The sequence below is a fragment of the Anneissia japonica genome, unplaced genomic scaffold (assembly GCF_011630105.1).
Source record: "Anneissia japonica isolate Jap-2015-1 unplaced genomic scaffold, ASM1163010v1 scaffold288030_len866700_cov218, whole genome shotgun sequence".
NCBI lineage: Eukaryota > Metazoa > Echinodermata > Crinoidea > Comatulida > Comatulidae > Anneissia > Anneissia japonica.
This window is the reverse complement of record NW_022728334.1, coordinates 825696-848371: the sequence shown is the minus strand read 5'-3', so window position 1 is coordinate 848371 and position 22676 is coordinate 825696. Positions and strand designations below refer to the sequence as shown.

The 22676-nt window shown below is 33.3% G+C and overlaps 1 protein-coding gene across 2 annotated transcripts; it reads left to right on the top strand.

The window, feature by feature from the left end:
- Positions 1-34: 34 nt before the first annotated feature.
- Positions 35-22002, top strand: LOC117114072 (E3 ubiquitin-protein ligase BRE1A-like). 2 transcript variants are annotated; one of them, XM_033257604.1, is made up of 20 exons: positions 35-147; positions 989-1125; positions 1953-2120; positions 3026-3182; positions 4488-4667; positions 5418-5536; positions 5976-6170; positions 6708-6833; positions 9252-9425; positions 10029-10164; positions 10367-10488; positions 10872-10898; positions 14265-14506; positions 15191-15275; positions 15661-15843; positions 15932-16060; positions 17130-17339; positions 18592-18732; positions 19658-19759; positions 20992-22002. In XM_033257604.1, exons 2-20 carry the CDS (start codon positions 994-996, stop codon positions 21169-21171), a joined length of 2808 nt encoding a protein of 935 aa, XP_033113495.1. In that variant the 5' UTR covers positions 35-147; positions 989-993; the 3' UTR covers positions 21172-22002. The 2 variants fall into 2 exon arrangements, with proteins under 2 accessions (XP_033113495.1, XP_033113496.1); XM_033257605.1 differs by lacking the exon at positions 10872-10898.
- The last annotated feature ends 674 nt before the right edge of the window (positions 22003-22676 follow it).

Genomic DNA, 22676 nt, shown 5'->3' with positions numbered 1-22676 from the left:
TAAGTTCGTAGTGTTCGCTCTTTAATCAGTCTATAACTGACCTCTCTGACTCCGATTATTCATCCGGGTCAAGTCAACTTGAGCGGTCACAATGAAATTACAGCGTTTAAATATCTATTAATTTATAGATTGTGGTTGTTTAGCTAGGTAATGACGGACTATATACTATTATAATGACTATATTTGTTTCTAAATATGTTTCATGTTAACATTTATATTAGCAAATGATCACCTAGGCTCGATTAAATGTTGGCCTCTACTACTAACTAGCTAGGCCTAGCCTAGCTAGGCTTATTTCTGCAGGTCGGATGATTCTAGCTAGGCTAGTACTAGGCCTAGATAGACAAGGCTTAAATGCATAATGAAGTAAGCCTATAACGTCATAGTAGTAATAGAATATAGGGCTTGGCTAATATGTATAGGCCTAGATAGAAACTTTCACCAGTTCCATAAGAGTCTCATCAAAAAGTTAGAGCAGGATTTTTCTAACAACCAGAAACAACTCCATAGGCCTAGGTAACTTTCATAACAAGGCTTGATTTATTGAGTGCATTTTGTGTGCATGTTTATTGTGTGTAATTTTTCCTGTTGGCAAAATATTGGCATTTTTAACTTTGATGAAATGAAGTTAAAATAAAATAAAAGAAGTAAAAATAAAATACATGAAAAAGTAAAAATTTATATGCATTCCTTAATGTTCTAGACAGGCCTAGAAAAAATGTTTTTTTTGCCTCCGAGCATGAAAATTATCTTGATCGAATGCCTCTAGCACCAAATGTTATCTTTACACTATTATAGCTAAACAGTAGTACATTTAGTGGTTTGGAGCAAGCATAAATATCAAAATTAATTACCGGTATGCATTACATTGTGATGTGTAAATTGTTTTTCTAAAATGCCTCCGGGGTAATGGTCAATGCCTTCGAATGCCGGTTATGCCCTTATTCCAGCCCTGGTTCTAGGTCTTTTTTTTATTTCTCATAACCAGACAGAATGGCAAGTAAAAGAACAGCTGGAGAGGCAGCTCAGGACACTGGGCAGGGGTCATCCAACTCTAGTTCAGAAGAACCTCCAACCAAAAAGTTTCACATAGAACCAACCCAAATTGGGCCAGTTTCATCTATGGTAAGTGTCAATTGGATTGTTATTGAATTATGTTATTGTATGGCGTGCACAGTGCTATTTGTTATCAAATTTTTCATTCAAAGAATGGTTATAATTTTGCTAACATTACTAAAATATCTCAGCCATTACCAGCACTGTATTTGATATTGTTCTACTATGCCTAAACATAGTTTGTCATTGTCTATTTACGTCTAACTCAACCATTCACTGCTTCATGTCAAATTTCCATAGTTAATTTTTTAATTATCAATTTTGTTTTCTTATGTAGTGCATATACCCATTTTTGAAAGAATTACGCACAGCATTTTTTCCTGACTATTGTATACTGAATCAATCATACACAATCTCAGTGTTCTCCCAATTGAAGAAACATTTTTACTGATAAATTTTTCCATGAAAATTCAGCAAAGCGTGCAATGTGAGGCAGGCATTACCCCTTTTGAGTGGGGTTATAATGACTTGAAGAAACAACAACAGATATATTCATAGCCTAGGCATAGTTTGGAATGATGTCAAGTTATTGAAAGAGGCAGCCTAGACTATATAGGCCCAATCAGTAGTTTTTTTATTTTACAAACTTAAAATTTTTGCTGGTTGGATGGTTATTTTTACCGGTAAAATTGATGGCTAAAACGGCTTCAGCAGAACAGCATATCTGCAACTTCCTCCAAAGACCTCCATTCCCTTGAGAGATTATCTCTAGTTGAGCAGCTATTTCCCGATTTTGTTTAAAATCATTCACATCTTAATATGTACCCATTTTTCATAGGTGGAGAGAGACAAACCTAATTTTAATAATAATGGTATTCTTCTTATCGAACTTCCAGGAGGAACTAGACATCAAGGTGCTGAAGGTACAGAACAAGAAGCTAATGGATAGGTTGGAACAACGTCAACTGCTGGAAAATGAACTTAGAAATCGCATTGAAAGTCTACAGCAGAGGCAGCGCATGGATGAGAGTCTCCTTGGTATGGTCAATAAATACTGGACACAGGTGGGTTTTATTGAACACAGGTGGGTTTTACTGGACACAGGTGGGTTTTACTGGACACAAGTGGGTTTTATGCAAATGAGAGATGAAAATGCAGATCATCACCAAAAAGCTATCTTTATAAACCACTTATGGAAGTCTTAATCTAAGCAATGTTTTGTATGATGTGATTGAAAGTAATTGCATATTATAGTTATTAAAATTATTGTTATATTATAAAATTCAAGGGAAAATACCAGCTTGGCCTCGTAGCACAATTAGTAGAGCAACCAAACGGCAATTGGAAGGTCTTAGGTTTGAGTTTTGTTGGAGAGAATACCTTTTCTATGAAAAAGAATCTATTTACATGTTTATGTATCACTAATGGCTTCTCCATACCAGGTTGAATATCATGTCAAAGCTATCAGCATCATTACTGTCGTCATCGTTGTTATCATTGTCAACATCATTGTCACATCATCATCCTCAAATTTGTCATCAAATCCAAATTATAAATGGCGAAATTGTATTGAAGAAAAATACAAGATGATATGGTTCTTGCCATGCCAAAACAAGACCAAAACAAGAAAATTGACTTTTGAATATACAGTATTCATATTCTCCATTTTATAAGCTTTAAAATGATGGGTCATTTACTTGAAATCAACCTACTATTGTCAAAGTTATGAGTATTATGGCCTCTTTGTACTAAAGTAGACAATACTGCCACATTCTCAGTTTAACCTTTAGTGACAATACACTGGCTTTGTGATGGCAAGCCTCATATATGATATATGTGCCTATATTTTTTATTTACTGTTCTACTCTGTTTCATTTGATTTTAATACAAGTTTATTATTATAATACCCTGATTGGTAGTAATCAACCAATAAGTAATTATTGTATATTGATAATGTTATTTTTTGCAGCTTGATGAAGACATTAAAATACTTGTACAACAGTTTACAATGAATGCAGAAATGATTGATGAAAAGAAAGATGGAGAAGAGAAAACAGAAGAGGATGAAAAAGTAGATGCTGAGAAAAAGATTGAAGAAGAAAAAAATCTCGAACTTGAAATGAAAGGTGATATTTTTTCGTCAATGTTGATCTTAGTCATTCTTCAGTTTTGTTCACACATTCAATTTTATGTGACAACTAAATATGACATGCTAATATTTGTGTGTACAATATTACATCATCTTGCCAATATATGTGGCAAAGACAAGCCCAACCAGTCACTCGTTGCACATCCTGTTTCAGTGGTAATGGCCAAAGCATGCTGGAATGTCCAAATTTTGGAAATCTATTTTATTGCACTAAACTAACCTTTATATATCTGTACATCAAGTTTTGCTGTTATTTTCCCCATTTTCAATGTTAAAATAAACATTTTTAACAATTTGGTGATGGTTTCTGCCTAAGAAATGCCCGAACTCGAAAACTTTGAAGGCTGATTTCTCAAATATTGTTCTTTAAACAGCTGTATGTTTAAACTCCTGTAACTGTATAGCTATCATTTTACTGTTTAACGCTGTATTAATAACTAAAAAATAATTTTTGCGATGAGTGACTGGTGTGGGAATATCACAGATTTTTCACATACAATTTGATATTGTGGACAGAACCATAAAGATGTATTGTCTGTGAGAAAATTTTGAAAAGCGAATAATAACAATTTAATGTCGCATTTAAACAATAACATAACAATTCAAGTGTTTAATGAATTACCAACTTTTTAAGTCATAAATTGATTCCCTGCCAATGTTGTACCTGTGCAAAGCAAATAGGAATGGTGTTAGCTTTGTGTCTCAGCCGATCAATGCGGAAATAATAAACAAACAAATATTTCAATTAGTACGTAATTATATTTATTCTCTGAGGCTGAAGGAGCCATTATTTCCTGAAAAAAATAGCATGAAGCCTGGAGTGCTAAAGGCCATTCTTTGAACAAAATTATGGCTTCTATGGCTTCTATTTCCTATAGGAGTATAGTGTGTCTCTATTTTCATACACTCGCACACACATATAGTATATACTAAATCAGATGTAAAATTATGAGAATCAGTATACTTATTTTAGAATGTATTTTATAGTGTACCATATCCACTCATAATATCCTAAAATTAATTTTCTACTTAATTCATCTTTTCAATTTGCATTTTTGTAATTTACATAATTAGATTAAGTTCAATTTGTAGGTTATTTATCATAGTTGTAATGTAACCATGTTGTGTTCATTTTATGTCATATATCAGTCAGTTTTAGCTGAAAAGCTACAAGGACGATATTTTTAAACAATATTTGATTTGATTTTAATTTGACTTGATATTTTATCTTCTAATTTCCTTCGAACAATTTTAACATTTCTTATTTTGTTCCTCCATTTAGAAAATCGATCAATATCAAGCTTCCTTGCAGAACTCATGACTTGTGATCATAGTGAAATTGATCAGCTGTTATTAGACAGGTGTCAATTCTCCAAGAAGGTAGTTGCCAATCTCCTGAAGGCATTTGACGTTGTCCAGCAGAAGTATGAGAAGCTGGTGTGGAAATTACAGGGTGGTACAGGTAAGTGATATTATCATATTTAGTTTTAACTTGTACTACTTGTCACAGTTTACAGAATAGACTTTTAGTGAGTGTGACAGAGTAGTTCAATATATTTAAAGTATTTCCAGTTTTCTTGTATAAGAACAGTTATATATACCTCATTAAGTGAATATACACTATACAATTTTCCTCCTTACTTTCAAATTATGTGTATTATATCAGATTATAATTTATTTATTTTCTTTTTTCTTTGTACTCATATACTGTTTTTCTTTGTCAAAATGTATCTTAAGTAAACTTCAAATTAAAATAATTATATACAATATTTTAATGAATTTATCATCATATAATGTACTGTAGTTTCTTGTTTCATTTGCTCTACCATTATTCTAACTCTTTCTGGAATGATACAATAAGGTATATTAGCATTTTAGACAATTATATAATTGCAATAATATACTAATTTAAGAATCTACACTACAACCTGAGCATTTGTATAGTGAGCTTTCATCTCAGAAAAGTAATATATGGATTATAAACTTATACTTATAAACCTCATAAATTTGTCATTACACTGGAGAAAATAATGTACATCCCAGTAAAGTAATGTATGGATTATAAACTTATAAACATAAAAAAATTTATCATTGCACTGGGGATTAATCTCCTACATCTTTAGAAAAGTTTTTTTTTGTTCCCTGGGGCCATTATGCACATACAGGACCAAGAGCTATATCTAATATTTAAATTGATGTATTGTAATCACAGCTGAAGAAAACAAAGAGGAAATCTTTATTGGTGTCAATGCTGACCTAGAAGCAGAAAACAAAAGACTGAGGACATTAGTGTCTGACCTACAAGCAAAACATCATGTGACCACCCTCAAGGTATTTCATATTTATAATTTTTGGCTTTTCTAATCTTTATTGTTAAATTCTGTATTCTTACTCTACTGATATTAATACATTATTGCCCTGTATGACAGTAACAATGTTACAGCTAGTTTTTTCCACTTCAAAATGTTTACATTTCAAATGCAATATCCAGCAAATGATAACAAGTCTGTCTCCCAAATGTCTTACTAAAGATGGCTATTTGTACCAGTATCAGTATTACATTTAATCACTCATATTTATATATTTATTTATGTAGAAAATTTGACAAACTGTTCAAGAGGAAACCATGGTGGAAACCTCTTGACAAAAAAAAAAAAAAAAATAATAATAATAAAAAAATATAATTTCAACTGCAAAAAAAGTATTTTAAAATAAAATAACGATTTACTTGTTCAACTTTTGAATATATTATGATAATTCACATTTTCAGTTCACAGAGAAAACTGATCAACTGCTAGCGGCAGAGACCAGAGTAGCAGAGCTGACCAACTTAATGGATGATGTCCAGTATGACGTGGAGAAGGCCAAGTTGAGAGCCTTTAAACTTGAGCAGCTCCTAGAAGAAAGTTATACGAAGCTAAAGAACAGAGCCCTAGCAACATCAGGCGAATATGCAAACACACAGGTGAGAATTAACATACACAAGGTAGTACCATGGTGTTGATTTGATGCGTTTCATTCAGAATTAGTAGTAGTGAATTAGACAGTTTATTGCTATGTAACTGGTGACACAAAGTGTATGTGATAAGTTGTAAGTAGTGTATCAATTTCTGTTTCATAAATTTGGCTATTTGCACAAAGAACCATAACCTTGTTTGATTGCATTGTAGTCTATTTTGTGAATACTTACCAACTACTACCTCATGTCTTTTAACTTGAATACCCTTAAAAAGGAAAAAGAAATGAGGATGCACACATATATGTTGTCGTTAATTTACTAATGGGTGGTTCTGGTTTTTAAAGGGTGTTATAGTTAATGTAATAATGATCAAATCTGTTTATGCCTGTGGGTATCTCAATCATAGACTACCAAAGTCACTGTTGAATATACAATAATGTGTTGTAGATATACATGTGATTTTGGATTAGGATTAAGATTAATTGTATGCAGTTTTGCCATTCCGCTCTTTAAAAAGTTTTTTGTTAATTTTTTTTTCCCAAGGTTCAAGGCATTGTTAGTGAACTGGATGATCACAAGGATCTGGCAGATAAACGTCTGTTGGAGCTTGAGAAGCTACAAGAGCAACATCAGGAGAAGATAAAGGAATTGGAACAAGTGAAAATGGATGTAAGTCTCGAAACAGTTTTGTTAAGTCTAGAAATCAAATCCCAATGTTTACAGACATGCCAACCACTCCAATTTCGCTGTACTCTGAACTGTATATGAAAAATAAATTCGCGCTCCACGGTCTACTGATTTCGAGAAAACAAATTTCATTGGCCAAATTGATGTCAGCAGTCAGAGTTGCACTGCATGCACTCTGAACTGTATAGTGCTCCATGGTCTACTGATTTCGTAACATCAACAGTCTAGTAAAGCATGATTTCGAAAATGGAGTCCAATGAGATTGATATGGATGTAGGCCTAGGCAATGCTTGATAAACGAGTAGTAGTGTTGAGCTTCCTCCAAAAAAAAAGAAGCTAAAACTCACGCAAACATGCAAGTTATTAACGGAAAGTATCCTGTCAGTGGACCCTGTCAGTTTGAAATCAAAACTACTGTAGGCATATGTGATGCCTACGGTACGCAGTGTTGATTTTCTGTCTAGGCCTAGGGCCTAGTTTTGTACGGCGGTATTGCTGATTGTGAGTCAAAATGGTTACATTTTACAATCCGATCAAATTGGTACCATGTCTTAGGAAGACTCCACTTGTTGGCCTTGTAGGGTTGGCATGTCTGTATTTATAAGATACATAGAAATTACCTTTCCCAAAAGCTGTTAGTCTTTTTTTCATTCATTCAATTTATTGTTTTTTTTAGAGAAAATGTATTACATGAAATAAACCAAGAGTTTGACAAAGACAAATATATGTCAAAGTAATAATAAAATCATATAGGAAAAAGTTAAACGTGATGGAAAAAATAGAGCCTAGTATAGCTTCAATTAGCTCAGATCCTTGGTTACTGGGATTCATGGGTGTTTATGCACAAGTGTAATCTTCTCCAGCCCATGAATTTCATGTCGGCAATAGACCGAATTAACGATGAAAGATGATGTCATCACAATTTGGCCGAATGGGTGTAAAATTGTAAACAGAGCCTAAAAGTCCTATTCTATAACGTTGCAAGTTTTTGTATGGTCCAGGAAAACAAGCAAAAAAACAAAAGTACGCGGTTAAGATACTTTTTAAAACATTGATAGGTTAAGGAAGGTTCATAGAACTATCAAAAGTTTGATTTGATTTTCATGTAAAATTAAGTTAAATATACGTAGAGTTTTTACAGGCTAGGCCTTGGCCTCTGACATTTGTTGCACGATAACGCGACATGGCTGTATGTGATGATTGAGTGAGGCCTGACTGTAAACGTTCAGCTCCGTGCTGTCGTCGAGTCTTTTACTTGTTTAGACATCCTGTCTGCCAAAGTTATTGGTGTTAATTTAGGAACATTATTCAATTATTTTGAATAACTTAGCTCTCCTTGAAATCTGCAAGTACATGAGTTTTGTAACAAGCACATTCATCGACCAACGCCATGATTCACTGTGAGTGAATACACGGCTGCCGTCGTCGTGCTGTAACACAGGCAGACGCGACCAATGTACGTTTCATTCCCAAAATAGTAAGATTTATTCTCGTTATATTTCACATTTGGCGTGCACAATCGTAGAGAAAAGATGATGTTACATTCATAAACATGTAACAATGGTTTCTGTTAATTTAAATCACACTCAACTTTACACACAAAGTGTGTATGAGGCGTTTAGTAAAGGCTATTTTCTTAAATTACTGTGTAAATCGCCTATCTTCGTGCGTTTGTTTTGGTTCGAATACCCACTATAGCTGAACAGTGTTGATCGCTAATTTGGTCTATTGGCAACCATATTGCCGGGCCTGAATTGCCACAGGACGGCAATAGATTGCTTTGCTTCAAATACTGCTTGGAAATTCAAAACTTTGAAACAGGCTATAGCAGAAACTAAATTTAACGTACGTCGTCAAACCAAGGAAATTGGTTGTTCGTAAAACAGATTTGTTTGAACAATAATTATTTTTAATAGGCATACCGTACGTATGATGTGTGCTTGTCTTTCTCTCTTAGCTAGGCCTAGTCGTTTTGTAGGCTAGGTAGGAAGAAGTGACGCTAGCCAGCCAAGGCCTAAAACACATCGCCCAATGGAAGCCATGTGAACTATTTTTTCCCAAATTTCATGGGCTACTTCTCTAATCTCTTTTGAAGCATTCCAGTCATGCTGTAAGGATGTTTCTTACAAGACTGCACTATTTGTTGCAACTTTTTAACTTAAAGTATTAAAACCGAAAAAAGACAACTTTATTAACCAATGAAAATTTTCAGTAGTTTTCTGAAAGTTTGAATGTTAATTAGTCATACATACATATCATACTGAATGGTCATAAATTTATTAAATTGAAATTTTTCATTAGTTTTCTGAAGGTTTGTTAATTAGTCATATATAAATCATACTTAAATTCTGAATGGTCATTAATTTAGCAAATTGATTTCTTTTGTTTCCTTTCATTTAGCTTCAGCATATTCCTGAATCCATTCTCTTGGATACTGCCCCTTACAAGTGTCTTCAGTCGCAGTTCACAGTGCTCTACAAAGAAGCACAAGACATGAGAACTCAATTGGAAGAATCAAGAAATCTTCTGGCAACCACTAAGAATGCTCACTTTAGACAAATTGAACAAATGGAGGTGAGTTGGAGTCCCTGCACACATACAAATATGAACTTTGATCAACAGGCCGGTCAGTCAGTCGATCAATTTATTATTTTATCAACCTCAGTAGGGTTTTAGCATTCATTTAAATCCTAGAGTACTGGGTCAAAAGTTTGTGAGCCACCAAGATTTTCCCTTGAAATTCAGAACTCCACTTCCTAAGCCTTATAGACTTGGTATAGCAGCGTTACCATTCTGTAATTGGGTGAATGTGCTTGCTGTTGAATTGAATGTGAGGGCGATAAAAACAAATAATTATTATAATTATTAAAAAGTCAGATCATTATTTTAATTATCTATTGCTTATCTACTGGAAAGTTGTTGCTGTGGCTCTGATTTTGGAACCCTTGCTGTGAAAAACACCTTTTTTCTAAATGTTTGTTTCTCTCAGGAGTATAAATAGGCAACAGCATATTCTGCGAAATTAAACAGACTTGTGGTGTGGGAGGAGTGGCAGATCCCCACATATTTGCGTATTCTGGCCCAAACCTGGTCTTATAACTTTGATCTAGATAACCCATTGCTTATCGTACACGTGTATGTGAATAAATGGTTGTTTATTTGCTTCTTAATATTTAGAGTGATGAATTGACATGCCAGAAGAAACTAAGGTTAGAAGTGATCCAGTTGGAAGACACCTTGGCCCAGGTGCGCAAAGAGTATGAAATGCTGAGGATAGAATTTGAGCAAAATCTGGCAGCCAATGAGCAAGCTGGTAAGATATGACTTAGTATCCAATAGCAACACCTGCCCAGTGATGAGTGAATAAATGATATTTATTGGATGTTTTGAATTTATATTTGTTGACATATTATCTGAAGAAGAGAAGGCTTATGTAATTATAAACATTTGTAACATAGTCACATCATCATAATCTTATGTACAATTGACTAACTTACCTCGCCTTAATTTCCAAGGTCCAATCAACAGAGAACTTCGACATCTAGTCTCCAGTTTTCAGAACCACAACCAACAGCTGAAAGGCGAGATCAACAGATACAAGCGCAAACTACGAGAGGCTCACCTGGAAATTAACAAGGTAAATTTTAAAAGTTTAGTAAAAAAAATGCATTGTTACAAGTGTAGTAGCTGTGCCTTATTACAACATGTATTTATTTGGATTTTTTATATACCACGAACTTTGCAACTCAACAAAGTAAATATCAGGGAGGCTACATTACAACTAATATTATTACTATTCCTGTGTTGCATCTTATCAAAGTTAAAGCGATTACCTTTTCATGTTGTAAACTTTTTATCTTTTATCCATGGGTCTGTGTTCCTTGCTTTTTTTCCTCCATGGTATTCTGATTTCTGAAAAATGATAGAGAATATATAATTACATATTAGTGATGGTATAACTTTAACATTATTTGTTTGCATTTTGTATGTTGTCTGATTGTGGAAACCATTTCATTACAGCTAAAACATGATTTAGGAAACTACAAGGTAAGATTACGGGAGTATAGAAAGCAGGCCTTATGGTTTTAGAAATAGTAGTTCTTAATCAATGGCATTGTTTTGTATCTTATACGTTGTTTTATCAAATGTGTATTCTTTTGGGGTGCTCTAATATAATACAATACACAAAGAGTAGCCTCCATAGTCTAGTGTATTGTTTCTATTTATATATGTGATGATGGTTTAATTAAATCTGAAAACTTTCTTTTGCAAACAACTTTCTTTTTACACAGCCTTAATTTTTACTAAAGATATACTGTCTGCATATTACTGACCAATAATAAATTAGACTATTGAATTTTGCTTTTTGAAGGATCACATGTCATCAGTATCGTAAAACCTTAAATGAAAGCCCTGGCCTTCTGTTTTTTTAGCACTCTTGGATTGGCATCTTTTCGAGATGGGCCTGTGTTTGAGATGTGCTTCTTTTTGAGACTACTTTTGCTAACTAAAGAAGAGGGCTTCTTTTTAAAATGAATGCTGTGAATTTTTTAATTGCTACTATACTACATTTTTCAACTATGAAATTCAAAATTCTGTACATTGAAATAGTATTGATACTGACATGTTATCATATCATAAACGATAACATCAGTATGAATGTAAGAACTACAGTAAAGCAGAAAAAGCCCATATTATCTTGATTAGGTTAGGCTTCTTTTCAAGATTTCTTTTGCAAACTGAAGAGTGGGGCTTCTTTTCGAGGTGGGCTGTTTTTGAGATTAAGCACATGGGGCTGATGTCACCACTGATAAAAACAAAAAACAGATGGTTTTTTTCCTGTTATCAAACTTACGTAGACTAGAAACATCACTGCTTATTTGTGTAATGCTTGCAATCCTTTAAATTAAGAAATTCAATGCTCTAATTATTAAATAATGGTCAGGTATGTATCAGTCAGCCTTGACTACTACTTTGAAAAGCATTCTGGTGCTGAAAACTTGCGATATAAATTTTTAAAATCCATGTCGGTTCAGTCCTATACCGCTTTTTACTTCCTGTCATGATTATGACCAGCTCATTGCTCCGTAGCAACAGTATTTCTTTATATTATTATTTTTTGATTGTTAAGTTAATATAATTTCTGTTGCAGCATTGATATTTTATTCTTAAAAAGCGGGTTACTTCTGTTTATTATGTCGTTTAAGGCATTGTAATCCTTTTATTGTATATTCTAACTGTACGGTGATTGTTTTCTAGCCTTTTTTTTTCATTTTTTCTTTGCTTGCTTTTTTTGACTGAACTAGTTCTCTAACTTATTATTATATATTCATTAAGATATGTTTTTTTCTTATGTTAATATTAAGAGCATTATTAGATAAACTACGATTTGTTCTGCAGAAACTAACATAAGTAGCTATACTAGGTTGTAGAATATGGTCTATACTTCATTACCCATAATCATTAAAAGATTGATATCAATTACTATATAAAATAATCATAGTGTGTTGCACATGTTCCATGTATTATAAAGAATAGTGTGTGTCAGAGACAATAAAGAAAGGGTTGACATATTTCGGAACATTTATTTTAATGAATACTTTATCCTGAGGACCTCATCAGTGTAACTGATTAACATTGCATAGAGCTAAGTACTTATACAATAAAAGTGATAAAAACAGTTATTTTGATCAATGTGTATATAGTTAGAACAGTATTAAATGAGTGAGCTTTGAATGATTCAACTTAATGTCTGTGAGGACAAACACATTCTGATGCTAGCTCTAATTCTTAAACAGACGGGCCCTTTTATGGAATAAAAAAAGGCTTCACACACTCTGTATATAAAAAAAGCCAAATTCATTGCAGCAGATTTACAGAATTTTAACTTCTTGTGAAAAAGTATACCATGTGTACAGAAGCTTGTATCTCAATAAGTATTCACAAAGTTGAAACAATAGTTTCAAAGGAAGGAAATAACTTTACTTTTATTTCACATACTTTTGTATAATGAATAGCCAATTCCCTTGGTAAATTGATGGCAGTGGTTAAGGGTAGACTTCAGTGTAGTTTGGAAAACATAGTTGAGGTTTCTAGTAATGTATATTTATATAATATATTGTATTCTATAGTAAAGCAACTGTATAATAATGTATTATCTATTAATTGTGTTCAAATGCACCACCTCGAAACTAAACTTCTATAAATAAGTTTCTTGCTATTCTTTTTCTTATTGTTATTATTGTGTTGTTAATTGTTATTTAACAAGTATAATTTTATTATTGCTGTTTATATTATGCTGTTATTATTTCCGATATATGTATGAATGAATATTGTACTGTAATTACATTGATTATGATGATAATTTACAATGATAATTTACCATGATAATAATTTACGACGAAGATGATGATGACGACGACAAAGATGAAAATGACAAATGAGGATGATGTGGATGTTGGGGTTGAAGAATAGCATAAAGATGAACGTGATTACTATTGTTATATTTTATTTAACTCTTAAATAAAAACATTTGTTTAAGGTCATTCATTCAACTCCATTTAATGCTAAATTAGTATATTACATACTATATTCATTGTAGTTTACAACATTTTTATTACTTTAATTGCCATTACTCATATATTGCCATTACCCATATCTATGATATGTTTGTATTATCATACATTAGCAAAATAATAATTATAATAAAAATTATGGTACTGTAGTATTTAGGTACATACTATCAATTAAACAAATTCATTTTAATTGGCACACTTGGGGGATGGATCCCCAGAACTAATACAGCGGCAAAACTGATAGAGTTTTCTTTGTAAAGCATATGCAATCAACTATGATCTGATTAATTTTGTGATATTATTATTATTATTATTATTTTGCGAATATTTTTATCTGAACTATAATTTCACACCCTCTAAAGCAAGTAGGAATTTTGTTGCTTTGTTTGATTGCATTTTATTCTGACTGTCTGATTAAACATAAATGCATTATATCACATACTGTTGTTTAAGCCTACAGTGCCTGGGTATAAGCCTATCCTAACTTTTGAGTAATTTTCATTCAGAATGCTCCACTCTTAACTTCAGAGATATGGAAGCAATTTGAAATAAATTGCATTTAAATTTACCATCAAAACAATAGGTAGCCTTGTCCTGGGCTACATTGACCTTAGCCTGGACTATCTGGACCCACACTAAACCCCAAAATAGAAAATCTAGTCTAGCTTAGGCCTGCAGGCTCATCTTTGATTGCATTTTCTGTTCCTTGGGTAAAAGCCCATTCCTAACTCCATTCAATTTATATTGTAAGATATATGGTGCACTTTACAGCTACAGTATATTAATAGATGTGATCACAACAATAAGTAAAATGAATTTTTAATCTGCTTCTTTTCAGTTAAGGCATGAAGCAAGTCGCAGAGATAGCATGCCACATGGCCACAGTAGTAGCAGCTCAGCCAGTACTGGTTCTGAAAAGGGGGAGGGCAGCCAAGAGAAGGAACAGCTTAAAAAGGAAGAGCATCTGGAAGAGAAAAAAGAAAAAGAAAAAGAGAAAGATCGCGAGAAAATGAAAGAAGTTGAGAAAAGGGATTGCAAAACAGACTCTGATACTATCAAGGATTTGAAGGCTCAACTAAAGTAGGTTACAGCAATGTGTATGGATAGGGAATAGTAGTAGTAAAACATTATTTATTCACAAATCTACAAATACATGCTGTTTTTTATCATGACAAAAATTACACACAGAAAATTAAACAATATACTATAGATACATACAAAGATTGCAAATAACCAAAAAAAAGAAAAAAACAAACAAAAACATGAAAACAAGAGGTCTACAATTCAATCAAATATAAATAATTAATCGATAACTAACATTCTGCTACTTTTGTGCATAAACAAACAGTGTCCCTTGATACGCAGCTTGCTATAGGAGGGTACCCGCTGCCATCTGACCAACTTATTTGGTCTCCACACAATTGATAGTGCAAATGCTTCTAATCAGTACAAAGTTGCAGCGGGTGCACTTTTATTTTAGTAAGGCGTTCACGTTATGAACTTTAACTATGTAGCAGTGGGAACACCTTTCTTGGCATAACTGCAGGCATGGTGCACTTCTCTTAGCTATCTATACTCTTTGGTTACAATCAAATAGAATACAGTCTTTGTGGTGATAACAATGAACAGTTATTCCCTCTATTAAGTTCAATATGATATTGATTATATGGATGTTCCCAATTGGTTGAGCCATCTCATTCTTTTCAGTTTGCACCAAAATTACCTTGATTATGTGCTATGAATATTTATATTTTTTGTGTCTAGGAAATCGCAAGAAAACCAGAAGGAGATGAAGTTACTCCTAGACATGTACAAAGGTGCTCCCAAAGAACAGCGCGAGAAAGCAATGGTAAATTTTACATTATATGATGTAAATGGCCAAAACAAATTCAAGCAACAAACTCTGTAGAGATGGTAATTTGTTGCAAGTTAACCAACAGAGGTTGCGATGTTTTATTCATATTGTTTGTGTCTATATGTGTGGCAGGGTTCACATTGTATTTAAGTGTACAGTATTCAGTTAGACTTCTTCACTATAAACTATACATTGATGAGAAAGACTAACAAATAATAAAAAATATATATAAGTAACAACAGACACTTTTGGACTATGAATTTATTAAATGGTTTGACTTTTCAAATTAGACTTTGCACTATCCAGATTAAAGAACAAAAGATATTACTATATCATACAAAAATGCTAAATACTGATAGACATAATTGATTGTTTTCAGCTGCTAGCAGCTGAAAAAAGAGCCAAGGCAGAGCTAGAAGAGTTGCGAGCAAGGGTCAAGCAACTGGAGGACAGAGACCAGAAAGACACAAGACATCTGTCAAACGAAGATGCCATGCGGAAGATCCGTAGTATGGATGAACTGGTGCATCAACTTCAGAGGAAACTAGCTGACAGGAAGCAGGTAACTTGAATATTTTAGGCATACTGTTATTTTTTATTCTAGATATTTTATTTTTTTATATTTATTACTATTGTTTTGGTGTTCGCAGGAGGAAGAGGCATTATTGTCTGAGATGGATGTCACAGGTCAAGCATTTGAAGATATGCAGGAGCAGAATACCAGACTCCTGCAGCAGCTACGGGAGAAAGATGATGCTAACTTCAAGTTAATGTCAGAGGTATGTACAAACAATTTAATTGGTTTGATTAAATTTAATGTATTGCTTGAATGATGAATTGATAGAATTATGGGTTAGATTGATTGATTGATTTAATTGATTGACTGACACAACAATGTACCTTGATAGTCCCATCCAAAAACAACATTTGATTTTTGACGATTATTAAACATATATACCATGTATAGTTCACACTCTTCTAATGTGCTTCATCGATCAATCGATCCACTTATCCATCCATATATCTATCCATTTATCTATCCATCCATCTACATGTCCAGCAGGGGTTTAGCCAGAAAAACGAAATAGGCTGTCCAAAATGAAAACTAGTGGCGTGGCACTGAGCCGATGGGCTGGCCACGCCCATCTTTGGGAATCCACACCGAATATTGGTACGAAAACAACGTCCATTCAATCAATAAATGTTGTTTTTATCAAACTTAAATATGATTTAGCTTTAGTATAATGTAACATTCGATAGATTTGAGGAATATAAAGAATTTACTAAAGGTAGACGGCCCAATTAGGCTAGGCCAAACTGATTAGTCCAAGCCGTACAAGCCATCACGGTAAAAGTGGGCGTCCTAATTAGTTGATAGTTGTAGGTCGTCCAAAAGACGGCCGGACGCTTTGCTGGCTAAGCCTATGATGTCTAATGTACTATTTTCTAAAAGGTGAGCCTCTACAGCATTATTAAATCAACTGAGGATTAAACTTACCAACTGTACTGACTATTCAGAAGGAATACATGTGTGTCCCATTTGTGTACACTGATGTTTTGTGGGACATTTTCAATACTATTCAAGGGGTGGAGCTTAGCAGGAAAATCCATTAGGTGGTCTTTATAGAATTTAAATTGTTTATATTTATACAGATTTGTTTACCTAAAATATTTTTTAAAAATTTAAATCATAATCTTTATATTACATAAGGCCAAATAAAGTAAATAGTTTTTTTGCCCTTCTTTTTTTAATAATGATAAATAGGGCAGGTGGAAAAGTTTAAAAAAAAAATTTATTTAAAAAAATTTATAATCATGATTATCATAATCATAATCTTTATATTACAGAGAATTAAATCAAATCAGATTCATAAGCTTCTACGGGAAGAGAAAGACGTTCTCGCTGACCAGGTGAACACGCTGCAGTCACAGGTGGATGCCCAGAACCAGGTGGTCAGAAAGCTGGAGGAAAAGGAAAGAATCTTACAGACGACACTTGGTAGTATCGAGAAGGAGCTTACATTAAGGCAAAATGCATCAGAATTAAATAGGAAAAAGGTAATTGCTACTTTAATTCATTTGAATCTTAACAAATAGTAACTGAACAAGAATATCGCATTCAAAAAGCAATAACTATTTTACCTGTTTTTTTTTTGTTTTGTTTTTTTTTGTCTTAAGAATATGATTGATGGAAAGCATCTAAAAGATGACAAAAAAAAAAAGCTATTATGAGAGAAATGTATAAATGAAAAAATTTCATTTTACACCTATGATCATAATCACCTTTAATTTTGTGTCGCTTGTGTCTTGTAATGATGGATAAATATACGACAGTTGTCAGCGTCAAAGATACTAGAAACACAAGGTAGAGTTCTCCGCACAAAAAAAGCGTTCCACCGAAATGCATGGTGGGAATACAAACAATGGGACGTCCCTTACGGCTGGATCTAAAAAAACTTCAACCAAACTTTTGTTACCAAGTTTATTATGAATTCTCAATTAAAAAATTGTGCACAATTGTACAATTAATACAATTGTACCCATACAGTGACAACGGTGAATACATAATTCCTTGGGAAATCGTTGCTATTATCCAAATAAAACACAAAATTAAGCCTATGGATCAGTATAGAAAACAACAATATAGCGCAAAATCGTATGGCCGGACACACTTTAGTGATAAATTTTTCCTCCATTAGTGGAAAAAGAAGGGCGCCGTGTGCGTCTGGATATACTTAGCAAACAGAAAGGGCGCCCTGTACGTTGAGCATGAAGTATAGAAAACTTGCATGGTTAAAAGGAAGGGCGCCGCCTACATTGGGCACGATTTTCGCCTCATTTTTACTATGCGAGTGTTCTATCTTGTGTTTGTAGTATCTTTGGTCAGCATGAATAAAGCTAAATCCCGTGTACAGGATCAAATATGGGGCATCGGTGACCAAAACATGAAAATTGACTTTGCAATAACATTATAAGCTTTGAAATGATTTACTGAAATCGACTTACTGTTGCCAAAGTTATGAGTAAAAGTTTTCTTCTGTACTAAAATATACAATACTGCCACATTCTTATCACTCAGTTTAACATTTAGTGACAATATGCTGATTTCGGGACAGCAAGCCTCATATGTGTTTTTCAATAAATATATTTTATGTTCTGTAACAAACCAATGCCTACCACTGATTTTATCTCATGTTATACTCATTTGGACATATGTCTAGCCCATCATAATTATATAATTTAAAAAATCATTTTCATTAATATTGTTTACCCAATGATGTTTACTAACAATGTGTGGGTTATTTGAAAGGCAATGGAAAACTCGCAGTCGACTGCAGATCTAAAACTCCAGTATGAAAAATTGTCGAAGCAGGTTATTGACCTGCAGAAACTGGTCAAGGAAAACAGCAGTGCAGTTGAGCAGGAAAACCACAAGTTCAGGAGATCACAGGTTGGTGATTTGGTTTACTAATTAGAACAACATATCAATCCAGATTAATTATTAAACTCTTTATTTCAGAAACAATGTTATAATATCAAAAAAATATGAAATGATTAGCTCTTATGTAACAATATGAGCAAAATGTTGCTCATCTTAGGTGAATAATAAAGGTTTTTTTACATAAAAAGGTGTATTGTGTACATGATTTAACAAATAATATATATAATATAATAGTAAAAATGCATAATGCAAAAAAGCCTCTATGCACTTAGTGATTGAGCTCTTTGAGTTTGACATTTTGAAAAAAGGTGTTGTTGTCCTATGAAACTAAAACCTACTCCATAAACTAAAGCATGGTTGACCATTGGCTCCGAGGAGTTCATCCGCCCGTATATATAAAGTGATGCTTTTGCTTGATGTATGTGTAAGTCAATCCTCGTCGAGGCACGGGGCTCATGTGGGCTGGAGTTTATCCCCAGTTTCAAGTAGCATGAAGCAGACAAGGGTGTGATGCTCCCCCTGGGTGTCATGCTGGTCCTCTGCAGTTTACTCCCAGCAATTTGCTGGTACCCATTGATACAGCTGAGTAGACTAAAGCAATGTAGATAAAGTGCCTTGCTCAAAGACAAGCAAATGCACAGTGAAAGGTTGAAACTCTGATCTCGAGGTTGGCAAAACCGCATCCACTGTATATGTTAAACTCCTTACATTAAACTCATAATTACCATTGTGGATCTACAAAAAAGCTAGAGAGTAAAGCAATATAAACAAACATACTGTTGAAATATATATAAATAAAAGTAATGTATAAGTACTTATATTAAATAAATCTAGAGAACAAACTAAAAATGGAGTTGTGTTAAGGTGTGAGAAATAAGCTACAATCTTATTCAATTTTGTAATCAGTTTATATATCTGGAATTTATTTTTTCAGGAGGAAATAGTTAGTTTGAAACGCAAGGTGGAGAGGTATAAACGAATTGAGTTAACAAGCAGCGCTGATGAAGTTTTAATGGAAGAAATTAGAACATATAAGGTAAGGCCACTCAGATTGTATGATATTAGTCAAAATGTTTACCCTTGATATTTATGTGTAATGCATAAATAAAACATTTTAATTTTGAAATAGGATTTAATGTATTATTAAGTGTTATGAAGATATAAGAAAGGCAACAAAGATAAAGATGTATCTTAAAAACTGTCTATAACAAAGTGGGAGTGGGCAGGCCATGTAGCTCGCATGGACCATAACAGGTGGGCCAAAAAGTTAACAGTATGGACGCAATACGGACACAAAAGAAAAAGAGGAAGACCTAACAAGAGATGGAGTGATCTTTTCCAGAAGGAGCTTGGTGTGAACTGGGCAAATCTGGCAAAGAACAGATCAGAATAGAGCCTGACAGACTGATACTGATGATGATGATGAATAGTGTAATATGTAATGACATTATAGTGTAATACAGTATTACTAATTTTTTATTCTGTTATGTTAGTTTGCATTTGTATAGCGCATTTCTTTTCAGTCACAAAGAGCTTATTTTTTATCCCTGATTATTGTCCAAATGTTTAAGTATTCCTTCTATAACAGTGCAGGAGCAGGAAACCAGGTACCCATTCATACTCCTGAGTATGATAAATTTAACAGATTATCAAACTTCGGCCTAATAGAGATTAATTCTATTTTCTAATTATATATACCGTAAAACTTTGAATTGAAGCTCTGGGCTTCTATTTTTTGCAAAGTAAAGTGGAGGGGCTTCTTTTCAAAATGAATGCTGAAAATTTTGGGAAATGTACTATAAAACAATAAATTCAGGGCCACTGTAACATCAATCTGCATCTTGGAGTGTATTAACCAGCATTAAATCACCGAAACTACTGTATAAACCAAGCATGTTTTTAATTTATTTTGTTTCTCTGATATTCATGTACAGAGTATGTACTGTACTATCTCGAAAAGAAGCCTATGCTATCTTGAAAAGAAGCCCATGGGCTTCTTTTCGAGGCTAATTTTGCAAACTGAAGAGGTGAGCTTCAATTCGAGATAGGCTTCTCCTCGAGATTAAGTCCAGTGGGTATTGTATTAAATAATTATGTTAATTTGTGGTGTGTAGTTGAGGTCAGTGATTCATTCATTATTTAGTTTACTATTTAACATATCTTTCCAATCCAAACTGGCATGTAATGATTACTGTTTGAATGGTAAATTGTTATTTGAATGGTGAACATTAGCAATATAAAATTTTTTTATTAATATGTCTCTTTCAGGATCTGTTAACATGCCCATGTTGTAAGAAAGGTCGAAAGAACGTCATCCTATCCAAATGTTACCACGTGTTTTGTTTTGATTGCATTAAGACGCGCTATGAAACTCGTCAACGAAAATGCCCCAAGTGCAATGCTGGATTCGGTGCCAACGACTACCACAGGATATGGTTAGACAGCTAGAGAGGGCGGTTTAACACTGGTTGTTTTTTGTTGATATAAATTGTAATTCAACTCTAAAGATGTGTCAGACACTAGTCTTTTTTTTTTTTAAATCTTATTTATTTGATAATTACTGAAGAATATAGTCTTCAGTAAAATGTGAGAAATAGATTCAACATGAAAATTTGTAAGTTGTGCCATTTATTTAACTGGCATATGAAACAATTGATATGAAAGTCTGGCTTGAACATTCATCATACAAAATACGAGGTTTTTTTTAGAGGTGAAAGAAGGTATGAATATACAGGCCTCACCTCCAATTAAAGACCACTTTTTTTTGTAATTAAACAAAAAGATGAAAAAATTGTTCATCAAGGGCTGCTGAAATATTCTTTAATTAAAAGTGTTTTTTAATTATAGGGAGACCACTAGCCACAAACTAATAAAATGATTTAAGATACAGTATGCTGTTTGTATCCTGGAAAAATACTTTGTATATTCAAGTCAGTTATTAGCTTATAATACAAAATGAGAAAAAAAATACCCTGCCAATTAACGGATACATAATAGTGCATATGTCCAATCCTCCTGATTTGATCAGGAGTTTCCTGAATTTCCATGCAATCACCGGGTCTCCCGAATTTTGTTAAATTCCGTGTTTTAGAAAATAAGCCCAAAATACCAATAACAGCTAATTAAGCAATCTGTTTCTGTGTCAATTTTGTCTATCGTGCGCTTACTTTATCAACGATGTCGGCGTACAAAAGCTTTCCTAGTATTACATGGTACTGTTACTATATATTTTTACATATAGACCATTATATTGGCTGAAAATAAATTTTTAAGGATTTTGAAAGTCCAAATTTCTAATTATTTTACATGATAATGAATCGGCCTGAAAGCTGTCTATCAGGCATGTATTCAAATTGAAAAAGGTCCACAGTTGAAAATGTACTGAATACAGTATAAAATTTGTTTTCTGTAATACAAAAGTTGCTATCCAACAGGCTCTTGACCCCATCACATGTTCTCAGCAACTCCAGTTACTCCATTTTGAACACCCATGCACACCACCATTGATAATCCTGTCTACGGCTCTGGTTGTCTTCTATGTCTGGAAACCACCGTCACAATAATACAGGTACTGTGCATACATAATTCCTACCTTGTTTGGCCATAAGTTAATCTACTATACATTGAATTATTTAAAATTTTTGGATGGCCGAGGGTGTAAAGAACTAAATATATCTGCTTTTTTTGCAATTTATAGCCTGTGTTTGTGGGGCTGTTAGCAAGATATGATCAGGAAATCATGTAATCGACAATACTGTATATCAAAATGAGATTCTTGATACATAATTGGTTCAAGATGTGAATTTTTTGTTTTTGTGATGTCTTATAGTGTGTATACCTCCTTTATCTCTAATATAATAGTTGAGATGTAAAACAAGATCTCGGACAAGGTTCACGTTTCTTTTGGAGCACATCATAGCTATCCTTACTGCCATTGTCATTAAAGAAATCAA

Bases quoted from the DNA above. Each gene is read 5' to 3' on its own strand.
- LOC117114072 (XM_033257604.1), top strand. From the start codon at position 994: ATGGCAAGTAAAAGAACAGCTGGAGAGGCAGCTCAGGACACTGGGCAG. The intron at 9,426-10,028 runs GTGAGTTGGAGT...CTTAATATTTAG, and splicing joins GACAAATTGAACAAATGGAG to AGTGATGAATTGACATGCCA. The intron at 14,507-15,190 runs GTAGGTTACAGC...TTTTGTGTCTAG, and splicing joins GATTTGAAGGCTCAACTAAA to GAAATCGCAAGAAAACCAGA.